The sequence below is a fragment of the Ictalurus punctatus genome, chromosome 5, assembly GCF_001660625.3.
Source record: "Ictalurus punctatus breed USDA103 chromosome 5, Coco_2.0, whole genome shotgun sequence".
In the NCBI taxonomy this organism is placed as follows: domain Eukaryota; kingdom Metazoa; phylum Chordata; class Actinopteri; order Siluriformes; family Ictaluridae; genus Ictalurus; species Ictalurus punctatus.
In genome coordinates this window covers 29627694-29642394 of record NC_030420.2, presented here as the reverse complement: position 1 = coordinate 29642394, position 14701 = coordinate 29627694, and the positions used below count along the sequence as shown (strand labels likewise).

General features: G+C 40.0%; 2 protein-coding genes across 4 annotated transcripts in view; both read right to left on the bottom strand.

Moving 5' to 3' along the window:
- Positions 1–733: 733 nt before the first annotated feature.
- On the bottom strand, positions 734–11506 carry slc66a1 (solute carrier family 66 member 1). 2 transcript variants are annotated; one of them, XM_017468101.3, is made up of 8 exons: positions 11374–11506; positions 7856–8051; positions 6499–6628; positions 6188–6275; positions 5415–5584; positions 5155–5247; positions 4478–4663; positions 734–1255 (listed from the first exon to the last, which is right to left on the bottom strand). In XM_017468101.3, the coding sequence occupies exons 2-8, from the start codon at positions 8047–8049 to the stop codon at positions 1172–1174; spliced, it is 945 nt and encodes a 314-aa protein (XP_017323590.1). In that variant the 5' UTR covers positions 8050–8051; positions 11374–11506; the 3' UTR covers positions 734–1171.
- A 1805-nt stretch (positions 11507–13311) lies between these two features.
- Positions 13312–14701, bottom strand: part of trim33 (tripartite motif containing 33) — a 31677-nt gene continuing 30287 nt past the window's right edge. The window contains exons 19-20 of one of the 2 annotated variants that reach the window (XM_017468095.3): positions 14327–14377; positions 13312–14136 (exon numbers count right to left, since the gene is read on the bottom strand). In XM_017468095.3, coding sequence (XP_017323584.1) covers positions 13918–14136; positions 14327–14377 — 270 coding nt within the window. In that variant the 3' untranslated portion in view covers positions 13312–13917. The remainder of the gene's footprint in view (positions 14137–14326; positions 14378–14701) is intronic. The other variant, XM_017468096.3, reaches the window with a different exon arrangement.

The following is a 14701-nucleotide window of genomic DNA, read 5'->3' as shown; positions in this document are numbered from 1 at the left end:
GATGAATTTACACCTATGTGAAGGACACAATGAGAGGTTTTGTCCTATATGTGTAAGGTCACCCTGATGAAAGTGAAGCTACTACAAGGACTTAGCTTTGATTAAAGGAATATTCTACCATTTTTTTCCTTTTTTTTTTTTTTTTTTAAACCCGAGCTCTGTTTACCACATATATAGTATGTGTGATTACTCCAGATAATTTCGACACATTTTTGTTTCACTGGATTGAGAAAAGCTAACCTGGTGAACAACAGCTTAGAGAAGTCTAAGGGAAGTCGTCTCTTAAAGGTCCTTAAAAGGTCATGGTCCTGAGATGAGACTGAAATGAGATCATTACAGTGAAAATGATTTGTGTTCATCCAACTTTCCAACACTGTGAAAATGAACTCAATTTGTGTGCGTTTTTCTAAAGATCGGTGCCGTCGATATGTTATTAGATTCCCATGATAACGCTTATTGCATGAGCACAAATATTTCCCTCTGAAAAATCTCAGAATGGAAGAACTAAACAGATTTAGATAGAAATACCACTGACTGATTCATCAGTGCAAAATGTAACTTCTGCCCCAACAACTGCCCTTAGACTTTCATTACAAGTTGTCATGTCTCCTTTTCTTTTGTCAGTACAGGGATTTAAATTAATGCCTGTGGTAGGTAGAGATTAGGGTTGTTTTTTTAATGCGTGGGCAGAGTATTCCTTTAATCAAACAAATAAAATAAAGTACTCCCAGAATGTGAGATCTTTAGTGCAGCCTTTAAAATAAGTAAAAGGACTTTTAACTAGATCAAACTAATTTTAAAAAATAAACATTATTTTAAGGTAAATCCCCATAATAACAACTGACCAAAAAAACCCAAAGACAGCCAGCATCATAGCCATCACATGATTTAAAAACCATTGACAGCAAATTCAGACAGTTTATTCCTAGTTACACGGTGTCCGTGAAACTTGTGAGTCTTCTCTTGACGAAGACATTGCAGTGCTTGGAACATCATCCAAAAAGAATTGAATATAAAACTACTATTGATACAAAATACATGGGGACAAAAAAAATGGAATAAAAAGAAAAGTGCTTTTGACAGTCGTTTGTGCTCAGACGTGACGTGGGGGGAATGAGAGTCGAGCATCCTGAAGGTCTCGAGGTCTGAGCACACCCGTGAGGACAAAGACTCAGGCATTCAGAAGAGCAGTAGTCTCCTCTGTGTCCCCTCTATTTTGTGAAGCTTTACTATACATCATAAACTGCACCAATATCTGAGGATGAGGAGTTAAGGAAAAGAATTATAGAGCACACACTATAATTAAAAAATATCCTCTCGCACACACATACCTACATATACACACACACACACACACACACACACACACACACACACACACACACACACACACACAATATAGCTTAATAATGAATGAAGCTCAATGCTCTTAACAAGAAAAACATGAAGCAGTGATAACTCACGTCAATAGTTTCCAGGTCATTGCTTGTTTTAGTCAATATTTTCACCAAAACAAGTGAAGTCATACTCCATCCTGTGTAATTACAGAATCATATAGATTATACCTGGGCTGCAGCAACGAAGATGTAGCTTTCTCCTGGACTAAATCTAAGTCTATTATCTAGTAATCCAGGTGCATTAATCTGTAAACTATTAAAATCACCAGGATTGTATTTAAACCATTGTCTAATCCTGGTTTAATTTATTTTTTTTTAACCTTTACCTGGAGTAATCCTATCTTTTATCATTTTCATTTATTTACATTTATGGCATTTGGCAAATGCCCTTATCCAGAGCGACTTCCATTTCTCTCATTCATACAACCGAGCAGCCGAGGGTTAAGGGCCTTGCTGAAGGGCTCAGCAGTGGCAGGTTGGTAGTGCTGGAATTTGAACTCACAACCTTGCAATTAGTAGTCCAATGTCTTAACCACTAAGTGACCACTGCCCACACAAAATTTTACAAACTTTTTCCCTACTCGACCACATATGATAAAAAAAGTAACAGTTTAAAAAAATGTGCACGACCAGCGTTCAAACTCAGTGTACTCGAGAGAAGGAAAAAAAAAACATCTAATCCGGTATGTAATATGTAAATCATAAGAATAACATCTGTAATATAATAATATAATATAAGTAGTCATTGGTCATTATGTTTCCTGTAATATCAGTAACATCCACCTAATTTCCACCTACACTGGTGATTTTCTCCAAACACTTTTTGTTGGCCGTTTATTTAAAATGAAGGACAGACAAAATTAAATACTGTACTTGTGAGGCAAAAAAAAAAAAAAGGTCACGCCTTTCTAGAACACTCTGCACCACTTGGGGGAACAGAATACATTTTGTTTGAGCTTGTGCATTATCAGGATTTTAGTGTTGCTGGTTTTAAGGTGAACTGCTTTCATGGGTCTGCGGGTTAGGAGCGCGAGATACGCACATTTCAACTGTGTATGACAGCATGAGTGTGTGGTGATGTATGAATGTATGATGTTGTGCAGGACTGTTTGGTGGCCCTAAAACAGGGGTGTCCAAAGTTTGACCGCAGGGCCAAAAGCAGCCGCAGACAGATGTTAACTAGCCCCTGGCTTCTCTCTTAGAATGTATGATAGGAGGCCTGCTGGTCAACATCTTTTCACCTTACAGTGGCAGTAGACTGAGTTAACACAGTTAGCTACAGTTGCAATCAAAATTATTCAACCCCCAATGAAAATCAGGTTTATTGTCAAAAACCTACAGACTTTCAACTGTTTGTAATGAACAAATCAAACAAAAGCAACTGAAATAATTCAACACAACGAATACTTCAAGTGGTTTCCCCGAATTCAACTAAAAATGCAATTGATAATGACTTCTCCAGTTTCAGAATTATTCAACCCCTTCATGGGAAGCATCTTTAGAACTTAGTAGAGCACCCTTTTGCTGCTGATCTGCTGCAAGCGAGATGCAGAGCCAGACACCAGCTTCCAGCAGCGTTCCTGAAGAGTCTTGACCCATTCCTCATGAGCAATGGTCTCCAGTTCAGTAATATTCTTGGGTTTGCGTGCTGCAACGGCCTTCTTCAAATCCCACCAGAGATTTTCTATGGGGTTCAAGTCAGGTGACTGTGATGGCCCTGTAGAATCTACCAGCACTTCTTCAGCAATCAAACCTTGGTGGAATTTGAGGTATGCATGGGATCATTGTCCTGTTGGAAGGTCCAATGATGCCCAAGCTTCAGCTTCCTCACAGACGGCATGAGGTTTTCTCCTAGGATTTCCTGAGACCTTAATGAATCCATCTTGCCTTCCACATGCTGCAGGTTTCCAGTTCCAGAGGATGCGAAACAGCCCCAGAGCATCACAGAGCCACCACCACGCTTAACTGTGAACAGAGTGTGCTTTCTTCATTCTTCTTCTTTCAGACATACCGCTGATCCATCGTGCTGAAAAGCTCCAGTTTTGTTTCACAGTTCCACAGAACAGAATCCCAAAACTTCTATGGCTTATTTATATGATTTTGAGCGACTTTTCTTCTGCTTTTGGGTCAGTAGTGGTGTACGTCTTGGAGTTCTGGCATGGAAACCTTCTGCATTTAGGACACGTCTTACTGTGCTCACTGAAACCTCAGTGCCTGCTGCCCCAAGTCTTGCTGCAGGTCTTCTGCAGTCACTCGAGGGTTTTTGACAACCTGCCTTCTCAGAAATCTGGTTGCAGCCATTGATAGCTTCCTTTTCTGTCCAGTTCAATTATATCATATATTTTCCACCCCTAGCCAGTTCAGGTATTTTCCATCTCAAGCACACCTGGTGCAACTAATGAATCCCTTGATTAGCTTGAGACAACACCTGTTTTGCATGTTTGTGCTGTTGTGAGTGATTCTATTCAGGGGGTTGAATATTTCTGAAACTGAAGAATTTGGGGAAACCACTTGAAGCATTCGTTATGTTGAACTATTTGTGTCAACACTTTTCTCAAAACTTCCAAACTTATTAACAAATTCAAAAAGACTGGAAGTGTTGAGGACCAACGAAGAAGTAGACGTTCACGAACATCCACTGACGAAGGCACAACCGACATGGTGCTGGTGTACACAGTCCCCTACGTATGGAGACTTTTGGGACACCCTGTATATTTTTTCTCGTAGTAGTTACGCTGTTAGACTTTTTAATGAAGTGTCCAGGATGTAAAGTTGCATATTTTGAATTTTGGTCTCCTTCTTGCTGCTACTTTTGTAACATATACCTGACAACCCTTTAAAAACAGAGCAAATAGACAAACATTGGCTGTGAAAGTGGTACAAATGTGTCAGAGAGCAATGCAGCCCATAGTGCTGATAAGAAAAACAGATAAGAGATTGAGAATGAGTCAGGTTTTCCTAAAATGTGTTGTTTTCATGAATTCAAGCCACCACAAAAACAACAGAACCAGGAATCAGACTCATTCAGATTGGACACATTCTGGAAATGTGTCTCTCTATTTCTGCAACTGAAAGGATACCACCATGTCGAGTAAAAGAGTTCCCAGACTTCCGATGAGCCAGGGCAGGTGGTGGACGATGTAGCTGGTCTCACTCTGTCCTCGCTCCGGGTTCTTCACCAGCACACTCAGTCCGTACGTGACGTTACCCAGAATCACCAGCGCGAACAGAAAGACCGACACGCCCTTTGTCGACTTCCTCCGAAACTTTCAAAAGAGAGATCAGATGAGAAAGGGTGAAGGCGAGAGATGCCAGTGGTGGCATTCAGAACATGCTGAATGTGAGGTATGTGAAGTGACGTACCTAAAAAACAACCTCATACCACTGACACTCAGTGAACATTGCAAACTGAACATGCTAGGACAGACCATGTAGTGAGATCATGAAGAGTAAAACGGGCCAGTATTTTGCCATTTTTACATGACCTATTACGTTTACTTTACTAGAAACACCTGTACACCTGTGCATATTCACACAAGTATCAAATCAATTCATGTGGCAGCAGCGCAATGCATAAAATCATGCCGATACCGGTCAAGAGGAGAACGATCAGATTGGTTTGAACTGACAGGAAAGCTATGGTAACTAAAGTAACCACTCTTTACAACCATGGTGAGCAGAAGAGCATCTCAGAACACACTAATGCTTGAGGAGGTTGGGCTTAAACAACAACTCCTGTGCAAACAGCACTACTTACATTTGTGTAAATCTGTGGCAGCCTGGAGCTGAGATAAAGCAGCGAGGAGATCGATCCGAACGTGAAGCCGATGATCTCCCTAGTGCTGAAAGGCTGAAGAACAAAGCAAGTCAATAGAATATGGACTGCTTCGCCAGATAAACATCAAGCTCATGTCAGAACTGACACCAATTTTCAATAGAGACTCGACACAAACTGAAACAAGGTGAAATTTCACAAAAACAAACAATAATCAAATACACAAAGCTGCCTACGTTCACCTTTATTAAATTTAACTCAGCGTTCGGCTGATCCACAGCCAGCAGCGTTCGGCCCCTGAAACTCGATGAGGTACGTATGTGTACAGGGGAGACGGGGAACTGCAGCAGAGAAGAAAACACCCCGAGTTCACACAGCACTCCGACTGCATACAGCACTCTTCTGTTGCCATCTACACAACCAAGAGAAAGAGTTTCACTCATCAACACATTCTTACAGCATAGGCACAGCTTTTCACTCTTTTTGGCCCACGTGTTAAAGAGGAATCTGCATAAGGGCCATAGAGATACGCTCTCTGCTACACTGAGCATCAGTGGAGACCTCAGTTTTCAACCAGGTAAACAGGTTGTTAAAACTATACATGCAAGAGAAAAACATATTTCAGGGAAGTTTATAGTCCTCAGAACTATACATAAGACATAATGTCAAAATTTCCCCATGCTGGAGCTTTTCTCAGACCAAGACACAATCCGAAAAAGCCTTTTTTATTTAATAAATGAAATACTTGCAGATATTGTCACTGGACTGGAACGGATTTTGCATTGGCCTCATGCATTGACTGAAATTCTGATTCAGACATAATAATAATAATAATAATAATAATAATAATAATAATAATAATAATAATAACAATATTTAGAGCAGTATTTATGTCTTGTACCTGATTCCTATAATTACGATGGATTTCCTTAAAGTCTCTATGCAACTGCGCTAACTAAACCAAAGACATGCTTTTGAACATGCTTTAAAAATGTTACGAATAACAGCGACTCACTTCCAGCCAGCATGTGCTTCGTCTTATAGTAGGTATACATGCTTAACATTAAAAGGTCGGCCAGGACGTAGTACACTGCGGTGTATTTCTGTAGGACAGATAAGAAGAGGAACATAAAATCAGGATGGTCAGCAAATCATGCCACTAACAAAGAGAAGCAAAGTGCTCATTCGTTAACTTCTAACAAAGTTTGCACGTAATATTTTCCCAAGATTCTCCAAAAAACAAACAAACCCCAAAGGCAAAGCACTCATATCAAAGTTGTTCATCGGCCCGGAGCGTACCGACGTTCGTATGTATCGGTCTCTTACCTGAAGAGGAAGCTGGTCAGCTAAAAAAGAGCCTGCGAGATTACATGAGTCACCTCCAAGCCACAACAGCAGGAACCAAATGGATAAAGCGCTGTCCATATTCCCCGTCTTACATGAGCTGTAGTACTGCCTAAAAACAAACAAAAACAGTATAAAGCAGTCAGTTCAGTCATTTTGCTTAATTTCTTGCAACAGAAAAAAAAATAATAAAAAAAATATTACTTGCTCCAATTATTAAAGTCTAAACAGAATATATGAAGGCGCTTATGTAACTGTACCAACAAACAAACAATGGAACAATTGAAGTAAAAAAGTTACATTTAAATTTAAAATCTGGTTGTGCCACCTTTAGCAGCAATAAGTGCAACCAAATGTTTCTTTTAAGTTCTTTCACACTTCCACCACCATGCTTAACTGAAGGTATGATGTTCTTTTTGTGGAATTCTGTGTTTGGTTTACGCCAGATGTAACGGGACCCCTGTCTTCCAAACAGTTCCACTTTTAACTCATCAGTCCACAGAACATTCTCCCAAAAGGTTTGAGGATCATCAAGGTGTGTTTTGGAAAAAAAACAGACCAGCCTCAATGTTCTTCTGGGTCAACAATGGTTTTCACCTCGCCACTCTGCCATGGATGCCATTTTTGCCCAGTGTCTTTCTGATAGTGGAGTCATGAACAGTGACCTTTACTGATGCAAGAGAGGCCTGTAGTTCCTTTGATGTTGTCCTTGGCTCTTCTGTGACTTGCTGGATGAGTCGTCGCTGTGCTCTTGAAGGAATTTTGGAAGATCGGCCACTTTTTGGAAGGTTCACTACTGTGCCAAGTTTTTCCACTGTGGTTTTTTGGAGTCCCAGAGCCTTTTAAATAGCTTTGTTACTGTTCCCAGACTGATGAACCTTCTTCCTCATCGTTTCTGGAATTTCTTTCAACTTTGGCATAGTGTGTTACTGGGTAAGACCTTTTAACCAACTTCATGCTGTTGAAAAAGCTCTATTTAAGTGTTGATTTGATTGAACAGGGTTTGCAGTAATCAGTAAATCTAGTCCAGCTGAACCCCATTATGAATGTAGATTCATAGATTTTGGGATTTAGTAACTATGGGAGTAAATACATTTTAACACAGGCCCAATTGGTATTGGATAACCTTTTTCCTTAAATAAATAAAGATCATTTAAAAACTTTGTTTTATTTTCTGAAACAACTTAGTCCGAGATATACACAAAAACAAATCAGGATGGGGGCAAATACTTTTTCACAGCACTATAAACTGAAATATGAAGCGGAGGTATTTTAACAGATTGTGATCCAAACAGGACTTACGGTGCGTGGATGAAGGTTAAAGTCAGGTTGGACTTACGGGAAAGAGGACACAATGAAGCAGGCGATGGACAGCAGACCCAGGACCACGCTGATCATGTCCCGGATGTCCTGAGTGCACTCTCCGAGTTCGTACCAAATCCATTCCGAGCCATTCGGGCAAAGTGAGCTGAAATTACCCCCATCGCTGGACAGAAAGCTGCTGCTGGACAGCACACCATCCCCATCTGACATGTCTGTGAAAAAAAGATACGATAAATTCTACTGTACTGTGAACTAATTCACAAAGTTCAATTTATAGTTTGTTTATGCAAGGAATAAAAACAAACACCGTGTGTTGTTGCAGGAAAACAATCAATGACAGGATGGTGCGATGTGGTCTGACGCAAAGCTGAGTTACTTTATCGCCCCAAGTTGATTATTTTCCAATAACAGTATCTCCCAACGTGTTTTATTCTTCTTATACCACAGTAATTCCCTAACAATTACAATTTGTAATTGATTACTGAATGACACATCTTTTTAACTTAAGTTAAAAACATGTTGTGCAACGTTCCTGTTATCACTTACATCATAGCAGCTATAAATAGTTCTTAAAATTAATAAGACAAAAAAAAAAATGCAGCTTGTCACGATACCGACAAACTGGAAAGAGCAATGTCTTCTGTTCTGAAGACTTTCCCGTGGCAGAAAATATACTGACTGTTATTAAGCACTGACACTGGAGACTCCTTCCATCGAGGGCAGAGCCAGGAATGACATTTCAGGAGTGTGGGGGTGGGGTGGAGGTTGTAAGGAAATATACTATATAAAATCACTGCATGATCTGTAGAACATTGATAAGTGTAAGCATGTTCACACATTTGTGGTAGATGACAAAGAGTAGTAGGATCGATGATTTGAACATTTAAGGTCGAATCTACCCTCAACCACCTTGCTGAAAAAAACAACAGAAACTGTTACATAAATTCTAATAGTTTCCACTACAATACAATTACAAACCATCAGTGAACCATTAAAACCATTACCATTACTATTATTGGTCCTTAATGGTATCCATTAGACATAATGTGCCACTAATAGAAGGCAACAAATGACCAGCAGAGACCCACAGGGACCATTACAGTTTCCATTAAAACCAATACAATTCATTATAACAATTAAAACCATTACAAATTCTCTGTGTGTTTTTTTTATTTTATTTTTTGTCAGCAGGGCAATCTGACCATATTTATAATGTTGCCATAAATTACTTATCACGGTTACACTGAGAATGATTACATCATTATTAGTAATGGGTAGAAATGTACATGTTGTCTTATAAAACCAGATCAAGCCTTTTTGTTTTTCTCCTCATACAGCAAACTTTCAGCAATTCATCAGCTGATGGGTAACTAGCTGCCTTTCAAACAAAAGCTATAATTAATCCACAAGCGGTTCATCCTGTTCAGTAACATAGTGTAACCGGGTATGGAAAGTATTCCATGCATTTAATGTGTAGAATTACACAAAGGATTGTGGGTTGTGTTGTGTTAATCCATGAATAACCTTTTGGAACCGTCATAAAATATTTCCCAGGGGACGCTCACCCGAAAACCGCGCATTTACGCCCCTGCCTTTCATAGATTTTAAATAAACGTCTCCTTACAGAAAACGTCACCATATCAACGGTTATACGTTTTTCTTTGTTAAATAACACGTATTACTGTGTATTGTTATTCTTAGATTATACAGAATTACCTCTTACTATAGAAACAATAACAGGCGCATTAATATAGACCTGTGATTTGCCTGGTGACCGGAACTACTTTCTGAGTTGCTGTTACTGAACATTAAGAATAACAACATAAAGCTGAACACAACGAGGCTTACAGTAATTAGGTGACTGCATATGAATTTGGCAGATTAACCGCTCACACAGTTGAGAAAATGACTAAACTTATTTCATGTCACACAAATGTAGAAAGTAATCCTACCTGAGAGTTCGCTCGTCAGAGGTGGATGAAAACAAACTGTCCGGCGAGTCCGCTTTTGTATAGCGACACAAAACAAACGACCAAAACAATGTCGAGAATACGTCCTCAATCGTCCGCAGTCGATTGTGATTGGCTAGCGTAAGCCTATCGTCACACCCATGCGTCATCGCAACGCCTACAATCTACAACGGTTTCCTATTGGATATCTAGTGCACTAAATGGGGCTTAAAGCTTACAGTGCGACAATGACTAATGTAGTGCACTAAACAAGGGAGTAGGCAGGACATTTGAGATTTACCCAATAGGATTGAGATTTGCATATGCGAAAACTTCTACATTCGTAGCGAGCGCTTGGAAAAACAGCGAATTTCGACAGTTTATTTTTTTGGGGAAAAAATTGTACTTAATTGTCAACTATAGTTAGACTAGCTAGGATAGTAAAATGAATAAGCCAGCTCAAACACCGCAACGTGGTGCTTTCCGGTTTCACAAGAGGTCGTAGCAAAACAAAAGTTCCAGTTCCAGCTGTTGGGAATCGATTGAGTCGATTCACACAATCAATTTCTCGATTCCGGAAAGGAAATCACAGTACATGCAAAAAAAACAACAACTGCGTAATAAACCGAGTAAATGTACAATTTTTAATAGGTAATTTTGAATTTGATGGCCGCAACACGTCTCAAAAAGTTTGGGACGGGGCAACGAAAGGCTTGAAAAGTAAGTGTTGCACAGTGTCCTAACTTTTTTGGAATTTGGGTTGTATATACCATAGTGAGTTGACATAGTACTACAATAATAATAACGGATAGTAATAAACTGATAATAATAATAAATAAGTCACCCTCATCATTTTAAAAGGAACGTTTATACGTTTTCAGTGCGCGAACTTGAGCCGAATCAAACTCACTCTGCTAAATCGACTCCTAAGCCGCAGAGTCGACTCTATTTCAATTTGATTCTATTTGAACACACGGAATTGGAGAATCGATTCTTTTTGCACGGTGGGTCACGGGACTAATGTACCCAACTAGTCTAGCTAGCTCACTCAATATCCTTTCCATAATAATGCTTCATTTGTAACTTGAGCCGAATCATACTCACTGTGCTGAACCGACTCCTATACCTTAGGCTCCAGTCTAGCAAATGGAATTGGATACACGACTTTTTTTGCACCTGAGGCATAAGACAAATGTAGCTAACAAGTCTAGCTCGCCCAATAAGCTATGGTTCGTTTGTGACTGTGTTTTCTGTCCGGGAATTAAATCCATAGTGTTGAATCGACTCTTAAGCCTGAGAGTCAAATCGCTATTCCCAACACCTGGAATCGAAGAATCGGTTCATTTTGAGATCGCCTCCTAGCCGTAGCTTTACCTGCATTTCCTTTACTATATGCGGTATAATAAGTCTTTCCGAAAGGACAGCCGTGTAGCACATTATATCAAAATCTCTTCACAGAATGTGACCTCACGTATAAACTTAATAAAACTAGGTTGTGTCATTGACTACATTGTGAAATAGGTGGTTAAAATATTGTGAACACTGTAGAGCCTTAAATTAAAACACTAAAATTCTCACAGTTTACCTTTCGTATCTAATCACCTTTCCGGAGCCCCAAGCGTCTAGATCTCCTCCTCCTGCTGCTTATATCTGCCAAGGAAATAATGGCTTTAACGCCCTATGTAGTGCACTGCATGTCCTATAGGGTGTGATTTAGGATGCAACCCCAGGCATCATCTGACTGCCTCTCATATGACTTAGTTTGGCAATTCAGCACAATGGACTTAAACCACAGAAGTGTTAGAGAAGAAATGAGAGACGTTTAAACTACCTAGAAGTCCTTCTTTCGCAATGCTGGCCCTGATGTAATATAGTATATACACATGTATGTTTGCTATATTGCTGATGCTTATTTTCCCAACACTGGAACTAGTCACGTGTCAGAGTTTGGTCATGTGCTGAAAACTCATATGATCAAGGAGATCGATCACTGTATTACATACCACTTCTAGCATACATGACCATGTGTCATCAGTGATGTTTCCTGGGGTCATCGGGTGTTTCGGGTCTTTCAGCATCAGACACCCTCGCCCAGGCGATCCAGCCAGGGTTGATCAAGCCCCAACTTGTGTCCAGGTAGCACTACCCCACCCACAGCTCTCCTCTCCTGATCCATAGCTATCTTGAAGCAACTTCCGCTGCCTCCGTGGCCAACTTCAGGCCGTTTTGTTTACTGGCCCCTTTAATGCCCAACATATGATCAAGTAAACAAAGCACTGTATTACATACCACAATTTTACATTACAACAGAAAAAAAAACACCCAGATGCTGGACACCATCCTGTAGAAATGGGGGGGGGGGGGGGGGGGGGGGTGATTAGACATTTCAGTCCCATAATTTTAAGCAAATATTGCTTCTAGTAATAAGAGCCCCAGCTCTTTTCAGCGAGTCAGGTCATTTGGCTCAGTTCATTCATAAGAGTCGACTCGGTCAGCTCCTCTTTTTTCAACAAAGTATGCACTTTATTTGTTTATTTGTTTATTTTAAACCAGTGGTTGTTTGTCTTTGCCTATGATTAAAATGGTCCCATGAAATCCTTCTCTACCCTCTAACTGTACAAGCTGAATAGATAATCACACAACAGCAAGATGATTTGGTTTTACACGGACATTAAAGGTGCAGTTTGTAAGTTTTACAGCCCTCCGTTTCCTGGGAAGCAAATTGCAATAGCAACTAAAACATTCGTGAGCATCTGCTGACACTATACATGGCCAGTGAGTTGCTTGGTTTTGTGGCTAGGGCAGCGCAGAGGAAAATGGTCAGACTGGTTCATGGTTCATGAAGACTACAGTGACACAAATAACCACACTTGATAAGTGTGGTGAGCAGAAAAGCATCTCAAGACGCTGATCAGGTCGACGCTTGAGGCGGATGGGCTACATCAGCAGAAGAGTTTCACTCCTGTCAGCCAAAAACCTCCTGTCATCTGAAGCTACATTGGGCACCGGCTCACCAAAATAGTGCAGCTGCAAATAAGAAAAACGTTAGCTGGTCTTTTTTGATTGGCTGACGGGATAATTGAACGAATGAGCAGGTGTACAAGTGTATAAGAAAGAATAACAAAAAGAGATTAAAAAGTGAAAAGGTCTTCATGTAGGTCTCAGTGGTTGGGGGTGGAGTTAGTTTCTGGGCAGGAAAAATATCAACAAAAAAGCTTAAAATTAAGAAACTAGCCAGAAGCTACTGTATGTCAATACTGCAATGCATACTTTCAATTCACAACTATTATACAAGTTATCTAATAATCCACCTTTTTACTTTTTTCCCCCCTCAAAGATTAATGCAATAAAATGCCACGTTGTATTAAAATAAAATATTCATGTTAAACTCCATCTGCTGGCGAGATTACATCTTGGTGTTCTTTCATTGTGACACAAACAGGTGGACTCAGCCATGTTTAGCTTAGTTCCTCGTGAAAACCTTTCATAACGACATATATACACCTGAAAGGGGAGTCTGAGATTTGAGAAAATACAGTGGTGACTGTTTTATTGGGGGAGGGAAAATTACCATTTATCAATCTCTCAAACTGAGATGAATTATTTACAGAAGAGCACAAAACTGCAACGGAACAAATGCACGTATACAAGAGCAAAGATAAGCCGTAAATATTTATCATACAGCAAGACGAGTAGATGGGAGTTTCAGTCCTTTTATAAAGCATAAATCACAACAGATTTACAAATGTGGTCATATATGATATTCTTTAAAAAAAAAAAAAAAAAAAAAAAAAAAAGAAAAACCAAGTGTTTATTAAGTCCAAACTTAGTTTTAAATACAAGTTTTTTTGTTTTTTTTTGTCCTCGTCAGCACCCTCTGATGAGACAAAGACTAGAGACAGAATCCAACTCATCTGATGACATCTCCCCCCCCAAAAAAAGAAAAACTAAGACTCATGTTTCATAGTTCATACTTATTTACAATAAACCTTCGTAGTAAGCAGGACAGGAACGTGTGCTCTGGATACCGTCGAGTCCAGCGTGAGTCAGTCAGAGCAGAATGCGCGAGAGATTGCAAGGAAGACCAAAAACACTGGTTTTGCAGCTCCTACGTAGTGCAGGATCCCCTTCACTTTACGTGTAAAGGCTTTTCTTCGGGTTTTAACCTCTTCCGCTTTGGCTGCACGAAATCGTCGTCCGAGTCCTCTGCCTCTTCCTCGGCGGTCCCCTCGTCCCGGGATCTTTTCTCCGGTTCTACTGGGAAACTCTGGTCGGGAAAGATCATAGCCAGCTTTTCCTCGAAGTACAGACTCACAGCCCTTCCTGCCTCGGCGACCTCAGAGTCAGCCTGCGAAAGGGAAGAGAGAAAGGGAGGGAGGGAGGGAGGGAGGGAGGGAGGAGAAAAGAGACAGAGAGATAGAGAAGAGTGAGAGACGAAGGAGAGCAAAAGAGGGGAGAATTAGAGCAGAGGGTTAAGTGGCTCGGACGCCAACGCACCTGCCCAACCCTCCATCGGTGTGTGTTACGGAACGGCTTACCTGCACATTACTCTGTTTCTCCTCATCATATACCTGGATTATTCGAGACATCTAAAAAGGGGTGGCGATCGTGCAATAAAATAGAAAAAAAAAGGGAAAAAACAGAAAGGGGGAAGAAATATTTTATACCATACATACAGAGAGGCGACAACCTCAACTGTATTTGAGGAGCACAAAATGTCCAAGGAGCACAATATTCATTCTGCCCAAAAAAAAAAAAATAAAAAATAAAAAAAAATCAATAAATAAATAAATAAAATAAGTATGTTTGCCAAATTTTTTTTTACCCATTTTTTGGAGAGAAAAAAAAAAAAATCCAATGTCTTTGATGTCTCTATCAAATTGTATGCCAAAAATAAAAATAACATTCTCTAA